This window comes from Schistocerca piceifrons, chromosome 9, assembly GCF_021461385.2.
Source record: "Schistocerca piceifrons isolate TAMUIC-IGC-003096 chromosome 9, iqSchPice1.1, whole genome shotgun sequence".
In the NCBI taxonomy this organism is placed as follows: Eukaryota; Metazoa; Arthropoda; class Insecta; order Orthoptera; family Acrididae; genus Schistocerca; species Schistocerca piceifrons.
This window is the reverse complement of record NC_060146.1, coordinates 119,284,497-119,305,009: the sequence shown is the minus strand read 5'-3', so window position 1 is coordinate 119,305,009 and position 20,513 is coordinate 119,284,497. Positions and strand designations below refer to the sequence as shown.

Below are 20,513 nucleotides of genomic sequence, written 5' to 3'. Positions count from 1 at the left end.
GTTCAGAGCAAGGCAGAACCAGAAAGGGCTTGATGAGTCTCCCTGGTATATTCCACACTTAATCCGTATTGGCTGTGATGTGATATTATTTGCATTTGTTTGGATATTAAGTGTGGTTTTCCAATTTTTCCATTACTATGTTTAGGAACTGTATCAATTTAGGATCTACTTTATATATTTCCAATATTTGTAGTAACCATGAGTGGGGTACACTATCAAAAGCTTTTTGGTAATTAATGTATGCGTAGTGTAGTGACCTTTGTTTAGTTTTAGCTTGATGTGTCACCTCTGCATCTATTATCAGTTGCTCTTTACATCCCCGTGCTCCTTTGCAGCAGCCTTTTTGTTCTTCATTTATAATTTTGTTCTGTGTTGTATGTGTCATTAATTTCTGTGTAATGACTGAAGTTAATATTTTGTATATTGTTGGTAGGCATGTTATGGGGCGATATTTTGCTGGGTTTGCTGTGTCTGCTTGATCTTTAGGTTTCAGATAAGTTATTCCTTGTGTAAGTGTATCAGGGACTGTGTATGGGTCTGCAATATAACTGTTAAATAATTTAGTTAGATGTGAATGTGTTGAGGTGAACTTCTTTAGCCAGAAATTTGCTATTTTATCTATTATTGTTAACCAGCCTCCCCACAAACAGCACGAAATTTATAACACACTCAACCTGGTTTTCAATGCATTTCATCTCTCACACCACAAGCTTTCCAGTTCCATTGGAAAAAATGTTTTAGTTGAACAGCAAGACATGTACACAACAATTCCTTCACATCTTCACCAGAGGTGAAATATGCAACAGCATGAGATCAGCAATATATGCTAGTTGCTCAAAAACTACAAAAAGCATATTCCAAAGAGTTTGAATAGCTTGGCTGACAAGATGCAGATGTGCATGGTCATACAAAAAATAAAATGCTATTTTACAATAGATCACAGAGATTTGGTTCAAATTGCCAGCGTCAGTTCTTTGCTAAGCATATACAGTGTGTTCACAGTTTACAGTTGATCTGTTTTTCAAGGTAATGTTCCAGAACTGGCCCACGAGTGTACCATAAAAATGAGAGCATTATTTCTCCTGTAGAGGATGACCTTGGAGTTCATTTTTGGCTTTGGCATATGCTCTCTGGTCTAAAGTGATTTCATTTCTAGTGGTGAGTTGTTTTACAAACATTTCAGCACTGTTAGCATGGCAGTCCAATTTATGCTGGCAGATTCTCACACGATTGTGCTTGTTCTCTTCATTGTGTTATTTTCGGACCCACCTCAGACACACTTTACAAAAGTTTAGTTTGTTATGGGTAATATCATATGCAAAAGTGTGGATAATATACACCTGGCTTGCCATTTCGCCAGTTTCGTCAGTTATTCAAAATCAGGACAAGGTCTTGGCCAGTACAGGATGGAAATCAAAGTCCTCCTCTTTTACCGTTCGTCCTGTCTGTTCAACCGATTTTGAACTGTTCAAACCATTGCTAAAAAAACTTTGGTTTCGTAAGATATTGCCCCCTTATTGTGCTGAAAGTCTTCTAAGAAATTCAGCTCCCAATGCACCTTCATCAGGCCACAAGAAATACATCACAGAATACTGTTCTTCACTTCTGCAAACAGAGAGTCGCACTTCACAAGATCACAAAGCACATTAATGCTACAACACTGAAACCTATGACAAGTGAAGAGAACAGCTCAAGACAACTAAAATGCAGATGCTAACTTACTTACCCTAGTATCTCTAACTGTCCACAAGGAAATGGAATACTGTGGTTTGCTGGCCTTATTGTAAGTCAATAATTGACTGGTGTTATTAAGAAGAAAACATTGCTCTCATCTCTGCATGGATACCTTATGACAATATTACTAGGTCTACAACTTTGCTTCCGCCGTTTTTTCTCGAAGTTCAAGACTTCATTGTGAAAAACTTACAAAAAATTTACGATTCAAAGTATTGGCCACCACTCACCACTCCTTTCTCCTAGCTTTAGGGCAGCATACAAATCCTGCAGTGTATAAACAGGGCATCTTTTGAGAGGAGCCATGAACCGATCCAATTTTGCACTTGTTCAAACGACCGCACATGCTAGTCAGCTAGGTTGTGTGCCTTAGATCGAGAAAAGTGCAGTCAGAGGGAGGAATATCTGGAAAATACAGCAGGTGGCGCAGAACTTCACATTTCAACATTTCCAAGTATGGTTTGACTGGATTTTCAACTTGGGGTTGTGCACTGTCTTGCTGCAAAATCATCTTTTCACATCTATCACTGTATTGTGGCCGTTTGTCTACCACTGATCGGCTCAAACACATAAATTGCTTTCGATAATGATATCCTGTAATTGTTTCCATCGCATGCAGTAGCATCAAAAGCTTTCTCTCTTTCACAACCACACCGGTCTTCAACATCAAAATCACCATTCTTGAAGCATGGAAACCATTTTCTGCAAAGTTCTGTCACTGACAGGTGTCTCATCATATGTCTTACCCAGCTTTTTATGAGCCTCAGCCACAGATTTCTTCATATCAAAGCAGAAAATTAAAACCTCCCGCAGATGACGAGAACTGGGCAGACAGTAAGTTTAGGCATTTTAGATCATAACGTCGTCAAAATATTAGTCAATTTTTGATTGCATCTTAAAGTTATTTTCGGCTGAATGTGTCAACTTACGAGCCCAGTTCTCGTCATCTGCGGGAGGTTTTAATTTTCTGCTTTGATATGAAGAAATCTGTGGCTGAGGCTCATAAAAAGCTGGGTAAGACATATGATGAGACACCTGTCAGTGACAGAACTTTGCAGAAAATGGTTTCCATGCTTCAAGAATGGTGATTTTGATGTTGAAGACCGGTGTGGTTGTGAAAGAGAGAAAGCTTTTGATGCTACTGCATGCGATAGAAACAATTACAGGATATCATTATCGAAAGCAATTTATGTGTTTGAGCCGATCAGTGGTAGACAAACGGCCACAATACAGTGATAGATGTGAAAAGATGAGATTTTGCAGCAAGACAGTGCACAACCCCAAGTTGAAAATCCAGTCAAACCATACTTGGAAATGTTGAAATGTGAAGTTCTGCGCCACCTGCTGTATTTTCCAGATATTCCTCCCTCTGTCTGCCCAGTTCTCGTCATCTGCGGGAGGTTTTAATTTTCTGCTTTGATATGAAGAAATCTGTGGCTGAGGCTCATAAAAAGCTGGGTAAGACCTATGATGAGACACCTGTCAGTGACTGAACTTACGACCTACGACTTGCACCACTATTTTCCATTAATGCCGTCTACTGCAAAATGGTGGAAGCAAAGTTGTAGACCTAATATAAAATACTGCTATTTTTTAACACTATGAATGGAATACAAATTGGAATATATACCTGCTCAAAAGGTAGATTCACAACATTAACATCTATACACTAAGTAATGACTGGAATAATCTGCTGTATGAACTATAATGAACAATATCTATTATCTAAACTGAAAACTTTTATCTGAATATTGTACCTTTTGTGCTGACTTCCTACTGACATGAGCATTGACTGAGTCTGTACTAGTACTCTTGATTTTTTCCACTGTCCGAAAGTCACTACTACTCTTTTTTTGGTTTTCCAATTCTTCTGTTCTGGATTCAGACGTCGAACGACATCCAGATTCACGTGCTAAAGTCATAGTAGGTTCCTGCACAGTGAGAATGTGGTGTCAAAAATCAACTCATACATCAGGCTGTCTGGAAGATTTGGGTGTTTTATATGTGCTTCTTGTTTTTGTAGTAGCCCCAGAGACAACGGATTCTTTACCCTTCCATTAGCATACTTCCACCCGACAATGTTACATCATCACAGATGTACTGGTAGCACTGATGTTATAGCCCAAGAGGCAATCAAACCACAAGTCAGGGTATTACAAATAGCCCACATTAAAAAAAAAAAAAAATGTGAATGAAAAGATCTATTGATTTGGTGTCACAAAGGTAAAAACGACTTGCAGCTTTGTATGCATACCTCCTCTGATGACTTATTGCTGTTGTCAGCATTAACTGCTTCCATGTTACAAAGCTTGACTCGGTCCATGGTGCTCAGGTCATTCCTTGTCTTCTTCTTTCTTTCCAGATCTTCTGGTTTTGAGTGAGTCTTGCAACGTTTTTCAGGTACATTTATTGCAGTGACAGGAGCCTGCTGCAACATGAGAATCAGGAGTCATAAGCCAAATCATACATCAATGCCTCTGCATATGCATGTAAACTCCACTGCCTCAAACATAGCACTTTTAATGTATAAAATTTCCTCACTTTTCAGCAACACAATGTTTGATTAGACACTTGAGCTTGGATGGGAACCAACTGACATTCATATCAAAGGTCGTGGCAGTCTGGCACCTCCTGGCAGTAAAGATGGTGTATAAACTGGTATACGCATGCATATTCAAATACAGAGATATGTAAACATGCGTAAGATGGCACTGCAGTCAGCAATGCCTATATAAGACAACAAGTGTATGGCCCGGTTGTTAGATTGGTTACTGCTGCTACAATGGCAGGGTATCAATGTTTAAGTAACTCTGAATGTGGTGTTATAGTAGGTGCACGAGCAATGGGACACAGCATCTTTGAGGTAACTATGAAGTGGGGAATTTCCCATAACACCATTTCACAAGTGTATCGTGAATATCAGGAATCCAGTAAAACATCAAATCTCTGACATCACTGCGGCTGGAAAAATATCCTGCATGAATATCGAAGGATGACTGAAGAGAATCGTTCGATGTGACAGAAATGCCATCATTCTGCGGATTGCTTCAGATATCGATGCTGGGCCATCGACAAGTGTCAGCATGTGAATAATTCAACGAAATATCATCAATATGGGCTTTCAGACCCAAAGGCCCACTTCTGTGCCCTTGATGACTGCACAACAAAAAGCTTTACGTCTCACCTGTGCCCTTAACACCGACATTGCACTGTTGGTGACTGGAAACATGTTTCCTCGTTTCAAATTGTATCAAGCAGATGGACATGTCAGCAGGGGACTGTTCAGGCTGGTGGAGACACGGTAATGGTGTGGGGTGTGTGAAGTTGGAGTGATATGGGACCCCTGGTATGTTTAGACATGACTCTGACAGGTGACACATACATAAGCATCCTGTCTGATCACCTGCATCCTTTCATGCCCATTGTGTATTCCGACAGACTTCGGAAATTCCAGCAGGACAATGTGACATCCCACACATCCAGAATTGCTACAGAGTGGCTCCAGGAATACTTTTCTGAGTTTAAACACCTTCGCTGGCCACCACACTCCCCAGACATGAACATTATTGAGCATATCTGGAATGCCTTGCAATGTGCTGTTCAGAAGAGATTTCCTCCCCCTTGTACTCTTCCGGACTTATGGGCAGCCCTGCAAGACTCATGGTGTCAGTTCCCTTCCCTCCACCACTACTTCAGACATTAGATGTGTCCATGCAACATCGTGTTGTGGCACTTCTGCGTGCTTGCAGTGGCCCTACACAATATTAGGCAGGTGTAGCTGTTTTTTTGGCTCTTCAGTGTAGTTGAGAAAGGTATAGTTTCAACTAAAAGCCTGAGACTTGAACAGAAAAAAATACTGTACGTGGATCCCATTGTGGAAACCACTGAAGGCGATGCTGTTTTAATATTAATGTCTACCAAGGTGCATACTGAAAGACACAAGTCTTTCTGATTAATCAGTTTTGTAACTCAGAAATGCGAAATACTAACACAAATTATCTTACAGATGCCTGGAAGCACTGGTATACAATTAATTTGGGTTCTGCGGGAATGTAGGAATATATGAGGCAGTACTGATCCTATAAGTCGTTCTTAGAAGAGAGAGAAATCTACATTTATAGCATTTGCAGTTTTAGAAAAAGCTTCTGACAATGTCAAATGGACCACACACTGAAATTCTGAAGCTATCAGTGATGAACAGGGGATGAAAGGTTATCCACCACTGTATAGAAACCAGACTGCAGTTCTAACATATGAAGGACATCGTGTGGCCTAATCATAACACTATTCAGTCTAAATACTGTACCAGCAGTAAAGGAAACCAAGGAGAAATTCAGAAAATAAACACTGGTCAGAAACACGAAATATAAACTTCAAGATTTGTGTATTACATTGTAATTTTGTCAGACACAGTAAATGCTTGGATGATCAGTTGAACAGACTGGTGAATGTCTTGAAAACAGGACATTAGATGAAAAACAACAAACATTAAAGGTTTAAACAATGGAAAACCCAGGCTGGATTAATAAGATTATGAAAAGGGTAGATCACTACTTACCACATAAAGGAGACACTGAATCATAGGCAGGCACAATGCAGAGACTGCTGTATATTTCAGCTTTTGGTCAATAGGCCTTCTGTAGAAGGAAGGACACACACACACACACACACACACACACACACACACACACACACACGAGATCACTGTCTCTGGAGCCTGTGGCCAGACTGAAACTGCACCTGATGGGAGCAGCAATCTGGTCAGGGTGGTGGGGGTAAATAGGAGGAATGGGGTGGGGTGGCTGAAGGTATAGTGCTGCCTGCAGAGATTTGGTAGTGACAGGGTAGGGCTGCTAGGTGCAGTTGGGAAGTTTGGGAGGGCAGGGGTGGGTGTGAGGGGGAGTAGTAGAGGGGAGGAGGGGTGTAGACCAGTGGGGCCTTGGCTTAGTAGAAGGATGTGTTGTGCTGGAGTGGGAGTAGGGGAGGGGTAGGTAGGTGGATGACAGGGACCAGTAAAGGCTGAGGCCAGGGAGGTTACAGGATTGTAGGATATAACGCAGGGTGAGTTGCCACCTGAGCAATTCAGGAAATCTGGTGTCAGCAGAGAGGCTGCAGATTGCACAGGTCGTGAATCGGCGGCTGAACATTGTGTTGGGCAGTGTATTCAGCAAGTGAATGTTCCAGCAGTCTCTCGGTCACACAGTTTGTCGGCGGCCATTCGTGCGGACACACAACTCATTAGCCATCATGCCCACATAGGATGCAGCACAGTGATTTGCAGCTTAGTTTGATCACATGACTGCTTTCACACGTAGCTCTACCTTTGATGGAATATGACATGCCTGTAACCAGACTGGAGTAGGTGATAGTCAAACCCTGAAATGAGAAATATGCTATTGTCTATATACATATACTCCACTAGCCACCTTTCCCACAGGGGTATTCCTCTGCCCACCAAACCTACACAACATCCTTGTCCGGCCCTACTCCACCCCTGCTCCTAATCCTTTGCCTCGTGGCTGATACCCCCTTAACAGACCTAGATGCAAGATGTGTCCAATAAATCCTCCCACCAACATCTACTACTGTCTTGTACAACCATCACCTATCCCATCAAAGGTGAAGCTAACTTGTTGTATGCCCACACAAATGGCCACTGACAATCTGCAGTCAAGAGATAGCTGGACCACCCAGTTGCTGGATATGCTGCCCAACATAATGTACTTCACTTCAATGACTGCTTCACACAGCCATCTTGATTCTTTCCAAGAACACTAGCTTTTCTGAACTGTGCAGGTGGGCACTCAACCTGCAATATATCCTATGTTCCCTTAACCCCCTCGGCTCCACCCTCATTAGCCGCTGTCCTGCATCTACCTATCCCTTTGCCTGCCTCTACTTCAACACAACACATTCTTCCATTCTGGCAATGCACCCACTAGTCCTCCTGCGTTTTCTACTTCTCTCCTTTTCCGGCTCCCCCCCCCCCCCCCCCCAACTGCACTTAGTAGCCCTTCCCTTGTCCCTACCACTGCCCTGCACACTCCCACAAGCAGCACTACACCTCCCATCAGCCCACCTGGCCATCCTCCCAACCCCATCCCACCTCCTCATCCTCACCATCCACACCAGATCACTGCTCCCAGAAGGCACTAACTCAGTCCAGCCACAGCAGCCAGACACCATGGTCATGTGTGTGTGTGTGTGTGTGTGTGTGTGTGTGTGTGTGTGTGTGTGTGTGTGTGTGTGTGTGTGTGTTTGGGGGGGGGGGGGGGTTATGTGTGTGTGTTTGGGGGGTCCGTCCTTCCTGCTACAGAAGAAGGTCTATTGGTCAAAAGCTTAAATACATAACAGTCTTTTCGTTGTGCTTATCTGCAACTCAATGTCTCCTCTACGCTTTTCATAACATGAATGCTAAAGATTTTGCAATGTTTTAAGAATGCAGAATACTAGTATCTGCTGAGCAATCAGCCATCTTCAGACCAACACAATTATCAAGTATGGACAGACCCCAGCTGCCTAGAGATTTAAACTGAGTGCTGTTGGTTTCAAACTGTTCTTTGAATAGTACGTCAAGACAGAAGATCAGTTTTCATCCGACTTTAGTTCAGAGAACATTGTTTAGTTTGTGATCATGGAACTGTAGTCCATGCAGGGCAGTTAGGCTAAACATGCATTCTACAACTGCTGTAACCTGTGTTACCAACGTTGAGTAATACAGGGTGTATCAAAAAGACTCATTCGGTTTTTAAAAAAATCATAACTATTATGTTATTTGAAATATGTGCATGAACAATGTACTGTTGGAAAGAGCAAACTCTCGAGTTTTACATGGTTCCCACTACGTATGCAGCAGTGTGTGTGCGCTCACTTCATTTCTAGTAAAAATGGTGTCAGAACAACAGAAAGCATTTTATGTTCTGTTTTGCACAGTGCGGATCAGTAATAACTGTTCAGCGTGACTTTTGTGCTAGGTGTGGTGTGTATCCTCCTACAGCACAGAGCATTAGACGATGGCATGAACAATTCCGAGAAACTGGTTGTTTGTGTAAAGGCAAATCATAGGGCCATCCCTGAGCATCTGACACAGATGTCGAATGTATCCATCTTAGTTTCACAGGAAGTCCGTATAAGTCTGTTCGCTGTGCAGCTCAACACGGCCCAATGTCACTCTGGCATGTATCGCATCAATGTTTACACATGAAACCATACAAAATTCAGCTACTGCAAGCTCTTTGTGGAAGTGACAAACAACAACATGTGGAGCTCTGTAATTTTGTTCTTGGCAAGATGGAGGATGACAGTTTTCACACTTAATGTTTAGTGACGAGGCAACATTCCATTTAAATGGAAGGGCAAACCGTCATAATGTGAGAACATGGGGTATGGAACAACTACATGAAGTTGTAAAACATCAGAGGGACTCTCCAAAATTTAATTTGTTTTGTGCAGTTTCACGAGACAAGATGTATGATCCATTTTTCTTTTCCACGAAAACTGTTACAGGAAGCATATATCTCGATATGGTTGAGAACTTTCTTTTCCCACAGTTGGAGACGGATTCGAAAGACTTCATTTACCAACAGGATGGGGGCACAGGTATCTGGAAGTGTTGGAATTTTTAAATCAAAAGATTACTGAATGGCAGATCAGTCGCACTGGCCGAAATAATTCAGCTTTACATTAGTATCCACCAAGGTCACCGAAACTGACTGTATGTGATTATTTCTTGTAGGGGTTTATAAAAGACTCTCTGAGACAATCGCATAACAGCAGCAGTGGAAGCTGTAACTCAAGGCATGCTTGCTGCTATGTGGGAACAATTTGAATACTGCACTGAAATGTACTGTGCGTCTCAAGGGGGACATATTGAATAGCTACAGAAAGATATGAAGAAGAAGAAGAAAGGAAAAAAAAATAACAAAATAAAAATAAAAAAAATAAAACTTTTTAGTTTCCCGTTCATCAAAACACAAAATTCACTGTATATGTTTATTAGTTTCAGAAACACACACATGCCAAATCGGATGATTCTTTTTGATACAGCCTGTATATTTCACTAAATACTATTCTGTGTTAGTTTCATTGTGTATGGGATGTCCTAGAACACACACACCCATCTTACCAGGATACATTAGTCTTTTTTCAGCAGCAGTGAGATTTTGATTTAAGTGGATGTCCACAGTCCAAAAAAGAGATGGTTGTTACTACATATTGCCTTTACTGCACATAACTTTGGATACTCTACAACAAAAGGCACACTTTCAGCTTCTGTCCTTTATTGTTGTTTATGCAGCGCTTCGGAAAATGGATTGCTGTAGTGGTCCCAAGTTTACACCTAATTTAGCGGCTCAGAAAGTGAAAAAAAAGTGATGTTACGTCATTGGAGACTAATAGTGACAACAATTTATCATATGATTGACAAGTGCTCTTCCGTCTTATGAGAAATATGTCTACTGTGCTCCAGCCGCCTCCTCCAAGATTTCCATTCACAGGAAATGACTGAAAGGACAAGCATACTTAGGATTTTATTATTGGTGGTCTTTAAAAAAATTCAACTCATTATTTCGAGCTTTAAAAACTGTATTTATACATCTATATGTAATGCCAGTAATTAAAGGACATTTTTCATTAATAAAAAAAATATTATTTTTTGGAACACAACTTGTAAAAAATCAGTATGTTTAGGGATTAAATAACAATGTGTGTTGTGCACCCAATACAAAGTAGTGAACAAACTTGCAGCCATAATGTAGTACCAGTCAACACCGGTGATGAGTGCCCAATTCACAGAACAAACTGGTCAATCTGCTGGTAAGGACACCACAACACACAATGATTCTCCAGAAGGGGTCAGACAACAAGTGTAGCAAAGGATATCTCATTACTAGATTGTGTAGCTTCTAAATGTTCTACCAATAAAACAATCTTCGGTTTGTCTTTGCGACAACATTTTCCACATGACAGTTCTGATTTGAGATGTTTATAACAGTAATCTCTAGCTATTTAGTTGAATCGACAATCTTTATATTTGTGTGATTTATAAAGAAACCAATATTTAACAGAGGTTTTTTTACACTCATCTGACAACCTCACCCTTTTTATTGTTCTCAGTTGATTGTAACTTTTCATATCATGCAGATATCTTGTCTAAATCATATTGTAATTTGTATTGGTATTCTGATTACTTTACTAGAAGATAAATGGTTTGCATAGGTTAAGAACAGAAGAGGGCTTACAACACTTCCTTCGGAAAACCTAGATATAATTTCGGTTTCATTACACGACTTCCCGTCAATTTCTCAAGTAAATCACGAATCCAATTACACAACTGAGACAAAAGGCCACAGGCACGCAATCTGATTAGAGGCCCCTTGTGATGCACTGCACCAGAAGCCTTCTGAAAACTAGAAACATGGAATCAACTTAAGGTTCCTCATTGTTGTCACTCATTAATTTGTGTGAATAAAGAGCCAGTCGTGTTTCACAAGAATGGCTTTTGCTGAGACTGTTCTGGCTGTGTGTGAATAGATAATTTTCTTCAAGATATTTCATACGGTTAGAAGACAGTATATACGCCAAAATCCTATTGCAAATCCACGTCTACAACAAGGGTATATAATTCAGCAAGTCAAATTACTTCTTTTTCCTTTCTTGTGTATTAGTGAGACCAGTGAAACTTTGCAGTCTCTATGTACAGATCTTTCATTGTGCAAGTTGTTGACTACAACTGCTAAAAATGGAGTTATTTCATCAGCATAATCTGAAATAGAACCTAACAGGTACATAATCTGACCATAAGCCTTTCCTTTTTTAAGTGACTTAAGCTGCTTACTATATCAGTACATCAAATATTGAATGTACATGGTAGCAGATCACTGGCAGATTAGGGACATTTCAAACTTAGATGTGGGCAGTTACTTGATGGTTAAAACCCAACCCAGTACTCTGTTTGACATAGTGTTATGTAGTGGCAGATACAGAAGAAACCTCGAGGAGGAGGCACTAAAGGTATCTTGAGCTATCTATACTTTTACAGTAGTAAAAAATAATCAAGTCACATGCAAAGTTTAAGAACGTTTTATTTAAACTGATGATACATCTACACAAGACAATGCCATCTTATGATATAAAATAGTTGCAATTGTGGTTCTCTTCCTTAAATGATTAATTCTATGCAGCTATTCTTCCTGGCAAATTGGCTAATTACATTGTCATATATGATAACGCGGACATTTGTGCTACATAGGAATGTACAACTACTCGATAACTCTGTCGACTGACAAAAGAAACTAACGAATAGCTTGCGGGCTGACTGAAGTTCATTTCCCCAATCATACTACTTCAAACGTATATAAATAAGCTTTATAAGTTAAAACTAAATTCCATGTGTATGATGTTTTGGGCCCAGCCATAAATAAATAGTCAGGCAATGCCAGGCTTCTCAGATAAATTGAAGCTCATACAGCAACAGTTGTTAATCCTATGCACTATCTGAGAATGAACAAGAAACGGGTGAAATAACAGTGGTACACAAGATACCAGCTGTCATATATTGTTTAGTGGCTTATATTTTACAGACACAGATGCCAAAGTGTACGTAGCTGCTGTTCACAAATGATACTGTATGATATTGGGAAGTTGCAAAATCAAAAAATACACTACCTAACAAAGAAAGTGAAGCACCCAGAAGACATGGTCAGAATGTAAAATATTAAGTGGCAACTCTCTGTGACACCTGCATGCAGGTTTATTATTGCTTTCACCAGACCTGACAGAGTACACAAGGAGCATGACCGGTGTCAGATGCTGAGTGATCACTATGACGAACGTGGAGGTGTCACCTGCTCATGTGTGACAGCATTATCAGCACCTGTCACAGTGGGTCTCCATTTGGACAGATGGTCAAATTGTGCAATATCTAGGTTTATGGGGCATTCAGATGTGGCAGTAGCCTTCTACTGGATTGCATGGAAAAGTTAGGGCAGGCATAATACTGTTGTCAAGGTTCTAATCGATCACACCTGACCGTCACAAGGGAGGACGGCAGTATTGCGCACTGAGCATATCACAACATCTTTACCACTGCAAGGTTGGTCACACAGCACGAGTTAGCAAATGCTATGTATATGGATATTAAAAAAATCTTTCTAGTTAGATATGTGTGGTATTCTACTTACTGTCTTATGGAAAGATGTTGTCCAAATCCACAAGTAGTAAAAATTTTAGCTCATTTCTAGAAATGACTGGAAGAACACGAATACTCTGTCGAAAAGACACAAAGAAAGCACTTCATATAGGTAAGCAATAACTTTGTTGTTCGTCTGCAACGAGGATGTGCATATCAACTGTCAATTTGTGAGCCAAACTGAGACCAAACAACAGTACTGTCGGACACACTTATATCGAATTACTGTAGTAATAACTTTTTTTAGCAGCACAAGGTCTTGCGTTTCGGGGTAGTGATGAAATTGTTGGATCAGTTCATGACAGAAATTATTTAGGTTTATTAGAATTAACAAGTGAATTTGACATTTTTCTTGGCCAACATATACATATTCATGAAAATAAAGGAAAGGGACATCTATCATGTTTGTACATTTATGAAAAAGAACTTGCACAAAATTTATCCATGTAGTTGCACCAAACATACGGAATCCTATTATTTGCAAAATTAAGAGATGCAGATATTATTCTGTTTCACTATATTCCACTCCAAATATATTGCTCGCACACTGACAGACTCTGATAGTGTGTAATGTCCACTCATCTGGACCAATGGAAAGATAACGTTCTTGGACAAGGAAGACCATACTGCTGAGCAACTCATCCACAGCTTACTAGATTTTTTAAACTACAATGACACTGATATTAAAGACTGTTGTGGGTAAAGCTATGACAATGCCAGTAACACGAGTGGGAAGTACAGCAGCTTAGAAGCATGAAATAAGAAGATGAATGCACAGACTATGTTCCCTGCTTTTCACATTCATTAAATCTGGTTATCAAATGTGCTGCAGAATACAGCATAGAAAGATCCTTTATCTTCAATTTCATTGAAAACTTCTATACATTTTCTCCACTTATACCTGTTGATAGGGTCTCTTCTTATGAAATCAATGAAAGAAATTAGTTCAAAAATTCGGATTGTGAAAAGGTTGTTGGACACTAGGTGGTCAACACTGCAGACAGGAAGTCTTTATAAAAGTCAGAGGCCATAATCACCCACAACCACACAAAGTTTTTTCAGTCTTTGCCACATTTTATTATTTCTAATGTGATAACGCGTTTCGGCTAACTGCTATCATCAGATCTGTCATAAGATCACAAAGTATAAACATGGGATTACAATTCTTTCCACATGCAATGACAGAAAAAAAGAAACAACAACAACAAGAACTAGATGTGTGACCGAAAAAAAAAAAGTTGGTAGGTGCATTTCTACATCTGAAAGATGATGTCTATTCAAATTTCACAACAGTCGCATAAGAGGATAAGAGGATGCAAATCAGATTTGTTTTAAATATGCACTGTATTGGTCGTGAGTGTTACTAACCTTTGAGACTGGATGTGGTGAGTTGATGTTAGTCAAAAACACCTTTGAGGCGACAAAGATGCCATTATCTAAGGCAACAAAGGTACATTTGTCAAAAGCTCACTGAGTGTGAATGAGGTTGTGTAATAGGAGTACAAGAAGCTCTTCCTTCCTTCTGCAATACTGCAGAAAGACTTGGCAGGAATGTAACCACTGTATATAACTGCAGGCAGCAATGATCACAAGAATGTACAGTTGCAACAAGACTGGGCTCCAGGCAGACATGTGACACTACCAAGACCGAAGACCACCGTGTTTGACACATGGCTCTGGTGCATTGTACTGCATCTGCAGCAGCAATTTGAGCAGCAGTTGGTACCACAGTGAAACAACCAACTGTTACAAATCAGTTACTTCAAGGACAGCTCAGAGCTAGACACCCTGTAGCACATATTCCATTGGCCCCAAACCGCCACCATTTGCGACTTCAGTGGTGTCGAGTCAGAGCTCACTGGAGGGTGGGACAGAGGTCTGCTGTGTTTTCTAATGAAAGACTGTTCTGCCTCAGTGCCAGTGACGGCTGTGAGTTGGTTAGGAGGAAGCCAGATAAGGACATGCACCCAACCTGTCTGTGTGCTAGAACTGCTGGACCTACAATTGGAGTTAAGGTCTGGGGTTTGGTTTCGTATGACAGCAGGAGCACTCTCATGGTTATCCCATAAACCCTGACTGCGAAACTGTACATCAATCTGGTGATTCAATCTGTTATGCTGCCATTTGTGAACAGCATTCGAGGGGATGCACCGCTACTGTAACCCATCATGCTCTACAGAGTGTTGACATGTTGCCTTGTCCTGCTTGATCACCAAATCTGTCTCCAATCGAGCACATATGGGACAGCATCAGACGAAAACTTCAACATCATCCTCAAACAGCATTAACTGTCCCTATATTGATTGCACTAGTGCAACAGGCACAGAACTCCATCCCACAAACTGACATCTAGCACCTGTACAACAGTGACTGCACATTAGTATGCTTGCATTCACCATTCTGGCAGTTACACCGGTCATTAATTCATTTCACATTTGCAATGGCTTATCTTGGGCTTACATTAACCTATTTAATCATTTAAATATGTTATCTATACAAATGTATTCCCAAAATTTCATTACTCTACATTAATTTTTTTGCCACTATTTTTTTCTGCCAGTTTATTACAAAAATATTTTTTGTAAGACCTATTGTGACGTTTGAGTGCTTTAAAAAAATCAATCCTGTGCCCAGCTTATTTTATTGCTTCCACACAGATTTCACACTAGTTTCATTGACGTCATTTTATCTATGTTTTTGTCATTGCGTATTATCTTACTGTTGTTGACTCGTTGTTTTTGCTGTTTGTGTGCTCCATGATTTCTTTAACTTTCCCCTGTATATACAGGGTGATTCAAAAAGAATATCACAACTTTAAAAATGTGTATTTAATGAAAGAAACATAATATAACCTTCTGTTATACATCATTACAAAGAGTATTTAAAAAGGTTTTTTTTTTTTTCACTCAAAAACAAGTTCAGAGATGTTCAATACGGCCCCCTCCAGACACACGAGCAATATCAACCCAATACTCCAACTCGTTCCACACTCTCTGTAGCATATCAGGCGTAACAGTTTGGATAGCTGCTGTTATTTCTCGTTCAAATCATCAATGGTGGCTGGGAGAGGTGGCCGAAACACCATATCCTTGACATACCCCCATAAGAAAAAATCGCAGGGGTAAGATCAGGGCTTCTTGGAGGCCAGTGATGAAGTGCTCTGTCACGGGCTGCCTGGCGGCCGATCCATCACCTTGGGTAGTTACGGACAGATAAGTGCCAATGTGGTGGCACTCCATCCTGCTGAAATATGAATTGTTGTGCTTCTTCTTCGAGCAGAGGGAACAGCCAATTCTCTAACATCTCCAGATACTGTAGTCCTGGGCTGCGAACAAATGCTTGCTGGATGCGTGCTACATTTTCATCACTCGTTCTCGGCCGTCCAGAACTTTTCCCTTTGCACAAACACCCATTCTCTGTAAACTGTTTATACCAACGTTTAATACACCACCTATCAGGAGGTTTAACGCCATACTTCGTTCGAAATGCACGCTGAACAACTGTCGTCGATTCACTTCTGCCGTACTCAATAACACAAAAAGCTTTCTGTTGAGCGGTCGCCATCTTAGCATCAACTGACGCTGACGCCTAGTCAACAGCGCCTCAAGCGAACAAATGTACAACTAAATGAAACTTTATAGCTCCCTTAATTCGCCGACAGATAGTGCTTAGCTCTGCCTTTTGTCATTGCAGAGTTTTAAATTCCTAAAGTTGTGGTATTCTTTTTGAATCACCCTGTATAAAAACTAAACTTGCACACATAAAAGCCAAACTGTCCAATATCTTAAGCATAAGATGATTTTGTAGACAACACGGCCCATAAAAATGCAATCCAGATCATTTCCTAGAGTATTGCTCGAGTGTGTGGAACCCGTACCAAACAGGATTAATAATGAGTATTGAATATTTACAAAAACAGCAGCTCGAACTGTCACAGCTTGTTTGACCCACGGGAGAGCATCATGGAGATGCTGCAAAATCTAAACTGACAGGCACTTTAAGATTGACACGAAATATCGCACGAACGTCTACTTACAAAGCTTACAGAAACAGCTTTTATGTGCTGTATCTAAAACATACTACAATCACCTACACGTCGCTCCCATACGGATGAAGACAAGATTGGACTAGTTGCAGCACTCACAAAGGCGTTTCAATAAGAATTCCTCCCATGCTCTGTATGTGAATGGAATGGTAAATGTCCTAGTAACTGGTACAGTGGAAAGTAGTCTCTGTCATGCATTTCAAAGTGGTTTGCAGCATATATATGCAAATGCAGATGTAGATTTGTTTCTTTTCCTGTCTTCCCCAGTAATTCCCATCCTACATCTCTCCACCATTTGCCAAGCAATCCTCATGATTTGCACATTATAAATCCATATCTCACTCCCTTCTCAGTAAGCAGAAGATTTTGTTTGAACTGGCACAGATTCTAGCCCAAGCTTCAAACTATTTGGAGTCAATCATCGCAGTTGCTGTGGAACTTAGAATCTAGGTCAACAAGTCTAATACAGATACAGGCTGTGAAGTCAATAATAACTAGAAGAGGGTACTTTATGTCAAGATGCTGCACAAAAATATAGAAACAAAGTCAGTGTAGATGATGTTTCATCATAGAGACCACTCTTGTTTCTTGTTGTGGTGGACAAAACACTATCTGTGTGAGTAAGTTACATCTCCAACAATCAGTTGCTTTCATGATGAAGACAACGGTAGATATGCAGATGAAACTATATAGTTCCAGAGACCATTTCAAGTCTCAAATATCTATTATGTATACATGCAGACTGAAGCAAAATACGAGAATTTGTATTGGATCTCCTGCTCATTAGGCAGATGCACTAACCATTACGCCATCCAGGCACATTAGCTTTGCTCAACTGCATGGTTTACCCTAACAAGCCCTCCCTCCTCAATCCAAATTCCCTTTCATGCCTCAGCCCTCTTGTTATTCCCTCTAAACTTGAACAGCATCGCAGAGGCTCTCCAACTGCAATGGAGCATTTCAGCATCGAACAAAATGGGGGAGCCTGCCTGAAACCAAGGCATATGTGCTGCAATCAAGTGAAACCCTATAAGATTCCAGAGACATTTTCAACTCCACAAAGTGGCCAGAGTATCTGCCTAGTGAGCAGGAGACCCTTGTTCGAACTCCGGCCTTGATATAAATTTTCATTTGTCACTTCAGTCTGCATATACATATCATGGCAGATATTGCCAGAATTATGATAGAGAATTAATTCCGATAGAGGATTCTGACAGAGCATTAATATGAGAAGTGCACCAAGAACATTTAATTCACACAAAATACTGACACACAAAATGAAATTGACTGATACAGATAGGAATTTGGAAAATGGAGAAAGGCCAATTTCTCCAAACAGTCAGTTTCTCCCTCTTCCACTGCCACATGGCAGGAAGACTTTTTGTGTATTTATTAGAGAAAGTTGTAATTTTATGGAACAAAATACCAATGAGATGAGTACATACCTCAAGGGCAGCATATTTATCTCCACTAGTAACTCCATAGTGTTTATGGTCCTCAGACTTTTCCACTGAAGGTCCACTGCCAGTTTCATCTCGTCTTTGCCTTCCTCTTCTCCTTTTCAAAGATTTCTCTTCTAGTGTAGTCTCTGAATCTTTGTGAGGTGTGTCTACTGAAGCTGGAGAATGTATCTGTAAAACATGGCGCACAAGCTGTCACATGGAAGACTTTTGTGTATTTATTACAGAAAGTTGTAACTTTAAGGAACAAAATACCAATGAGCTGAGTACATACCTCAAGGGCAGCATCATTTTTATCTCTACTAGTAACTTCATCATGTCTATGGTCCTCAGACTTTTCCACTGAAGGTCCACTGCCAGTTTCATCTCGTCTTTGCCTTCCTCTTTTCCTTTTCAAAGATTTCTCTTCTAGTGTAGTCTCTGAATCTTTTTGAGGTGTGCCTGCTGAAGCTGGAGAATGTATCTGTAAAACATGGCACAAAATCTATAAGTATCACAGCGTCTGGTACAATTTGTTAATTTTTGTGACAAACAGCTATGTAGAGGTAAAACGCAGATTGATTCCACCAGTTACCTTTACCTCGATGATGATGATGATGATGATGATGATGATAATGATAATGATAATAATTCTTATTACTAATGTGCATCTGTGTATGAAGATCAACCTTGAAAATGGGGTGACATGAGACTTTTTCCGATTGGTGGGTACACCATGTTCCTCCAGCAACCTACAATAAACTACTGCTCAAAAGTTCTTTCATCACCTGTGAAGAATCTTACAGGTATCTCACCAGGTCTAAATGCGTTTGCAACACCAAGCAATTTTTGTCAATTTTGTATTAGGAGATTCAGGTTCCTCTTTCCCTCACGTAGCTGGTCTCGAATTTAGTGCAGCTTCTACGCTCCCTGAGATTGTGCCGAGGCCTCCTCCGTCCACCTGCGATCATTCGAAAACTGTCCTCAGGCAACAACCATCTACTCCTGCCATTCTCTGCACTGAGGCACACGTGGGATGATGAATTTCCATTTGATAGCATGCTGGATGAGGCACTGGTGCACCTCAATTGCCGTGTGAGCCCATCAGACCTCCATCAGCTGTATGTGCCTGACGTGGAAGGCATGACGCTGTCAGCATAAATTGTGCTGGGCGCTCGTCTCCCAAATCTGTGAGTTAAAATATCTGGGCATAGGCACAGAGCATGTATTGTTTTGTTACACGTAAATTCTTCATAATCTGTCCTTGTCTAATGTACAACAGGCCAGGAAAGTTGATGCCTAATATACGAAATTTTTTCAATGGTGAGACTCGTTTACCACACAATGGAGCACCTGTTCCTACATGAAGTGAACATCTGCCATATCGCAAGACAGACAGTGATGTAGCACACATTTAAATGCCTGTTGAGCTCCTAAGAATCCAGATTTCTGTTCTCAGTTCAGGTAACACTCTACTTACTCCAAGGTGGTGGAGGAGAATGTGAGGCTTCCAGACCAGTAAGCAGGTGAAAAGATGCTTTCCATCAAGAACAATTGGTTTTACCAATCTCTGGGTAACTTTGCAAACTGTAGATTTCCACCAAGATGAATAAGACTGTTACCCGAGATTGGGTTTCAATGAGCTCTCAGAACACTGTGACAGAGACAGATTAATGGGAAAAGCATGGAGTTCAAACATGAAATGTTGTAGAACAAACGGAATCCAATAAGTACATGCATCGCAAAAGTCTGATGCTATCAATTCTCCAGATGCCATATTTTCTTACATCAATGCCCATTCAATGCGAAATGTGTGTTCTGTGAATCACACTGTTTGTAGCAGTTGGTACATTCACTCACCACCGAGATCTGGCCACGCCCAAGCCCATGCCAGAGTCACAGTCATAGACAAGGAACTGTGCAAAAGATAGTTTGTCCAGTGAGGAAGTTCTCCACCTGGTACATCATGAAGCAGAACTAACTGTTGACGGTATCTGCTTTGTCAACCAGAGTCGGCTGAGTACTTCCCTGACTGCACACTCTAGTGTACTGAGGGTCAGCATAAGAGTATGAAGAGCCAGGTTACCCAATTTCTCTCTGTTATCCC

General features: G+C 40.6%; 1 protein-coding gene across 1 annotated transcript in view; it reads right to left on the bottom strand.

Moving 5' to 3' along the window:
* Positions 1 to 20,513, bottom strand: part of LOC124717097 — a 357,007-nt gene that overhangs the window by 242,951 nt on the left and 93,543 nt on the right. Inside the window, exons 12-15 of the mRNA XM_047243803.1 lie at positions 18,702 to 18,890; positions 18,413 to 18,598; positions 3,989 to 4,162; positions 3,492 to 3,665 (exon numbers count right to left, since the gene is read on the bottom strand). Of these exons, the coding sequence (XP_047099759.1) occupies positions 3,492 to 3,665; positions 3,989 to 4,162; positions 18,413 to 18,598; positions 18,702 to 18,890 (723 nt within the window). The remainder of the gene's footprint in view (positions 1 to 3,491; positions 3,666 to 3,988; positions 4,163 to 18,412; positions 18,599 to 18,701; positions 18,891 to 20,513) is intronic.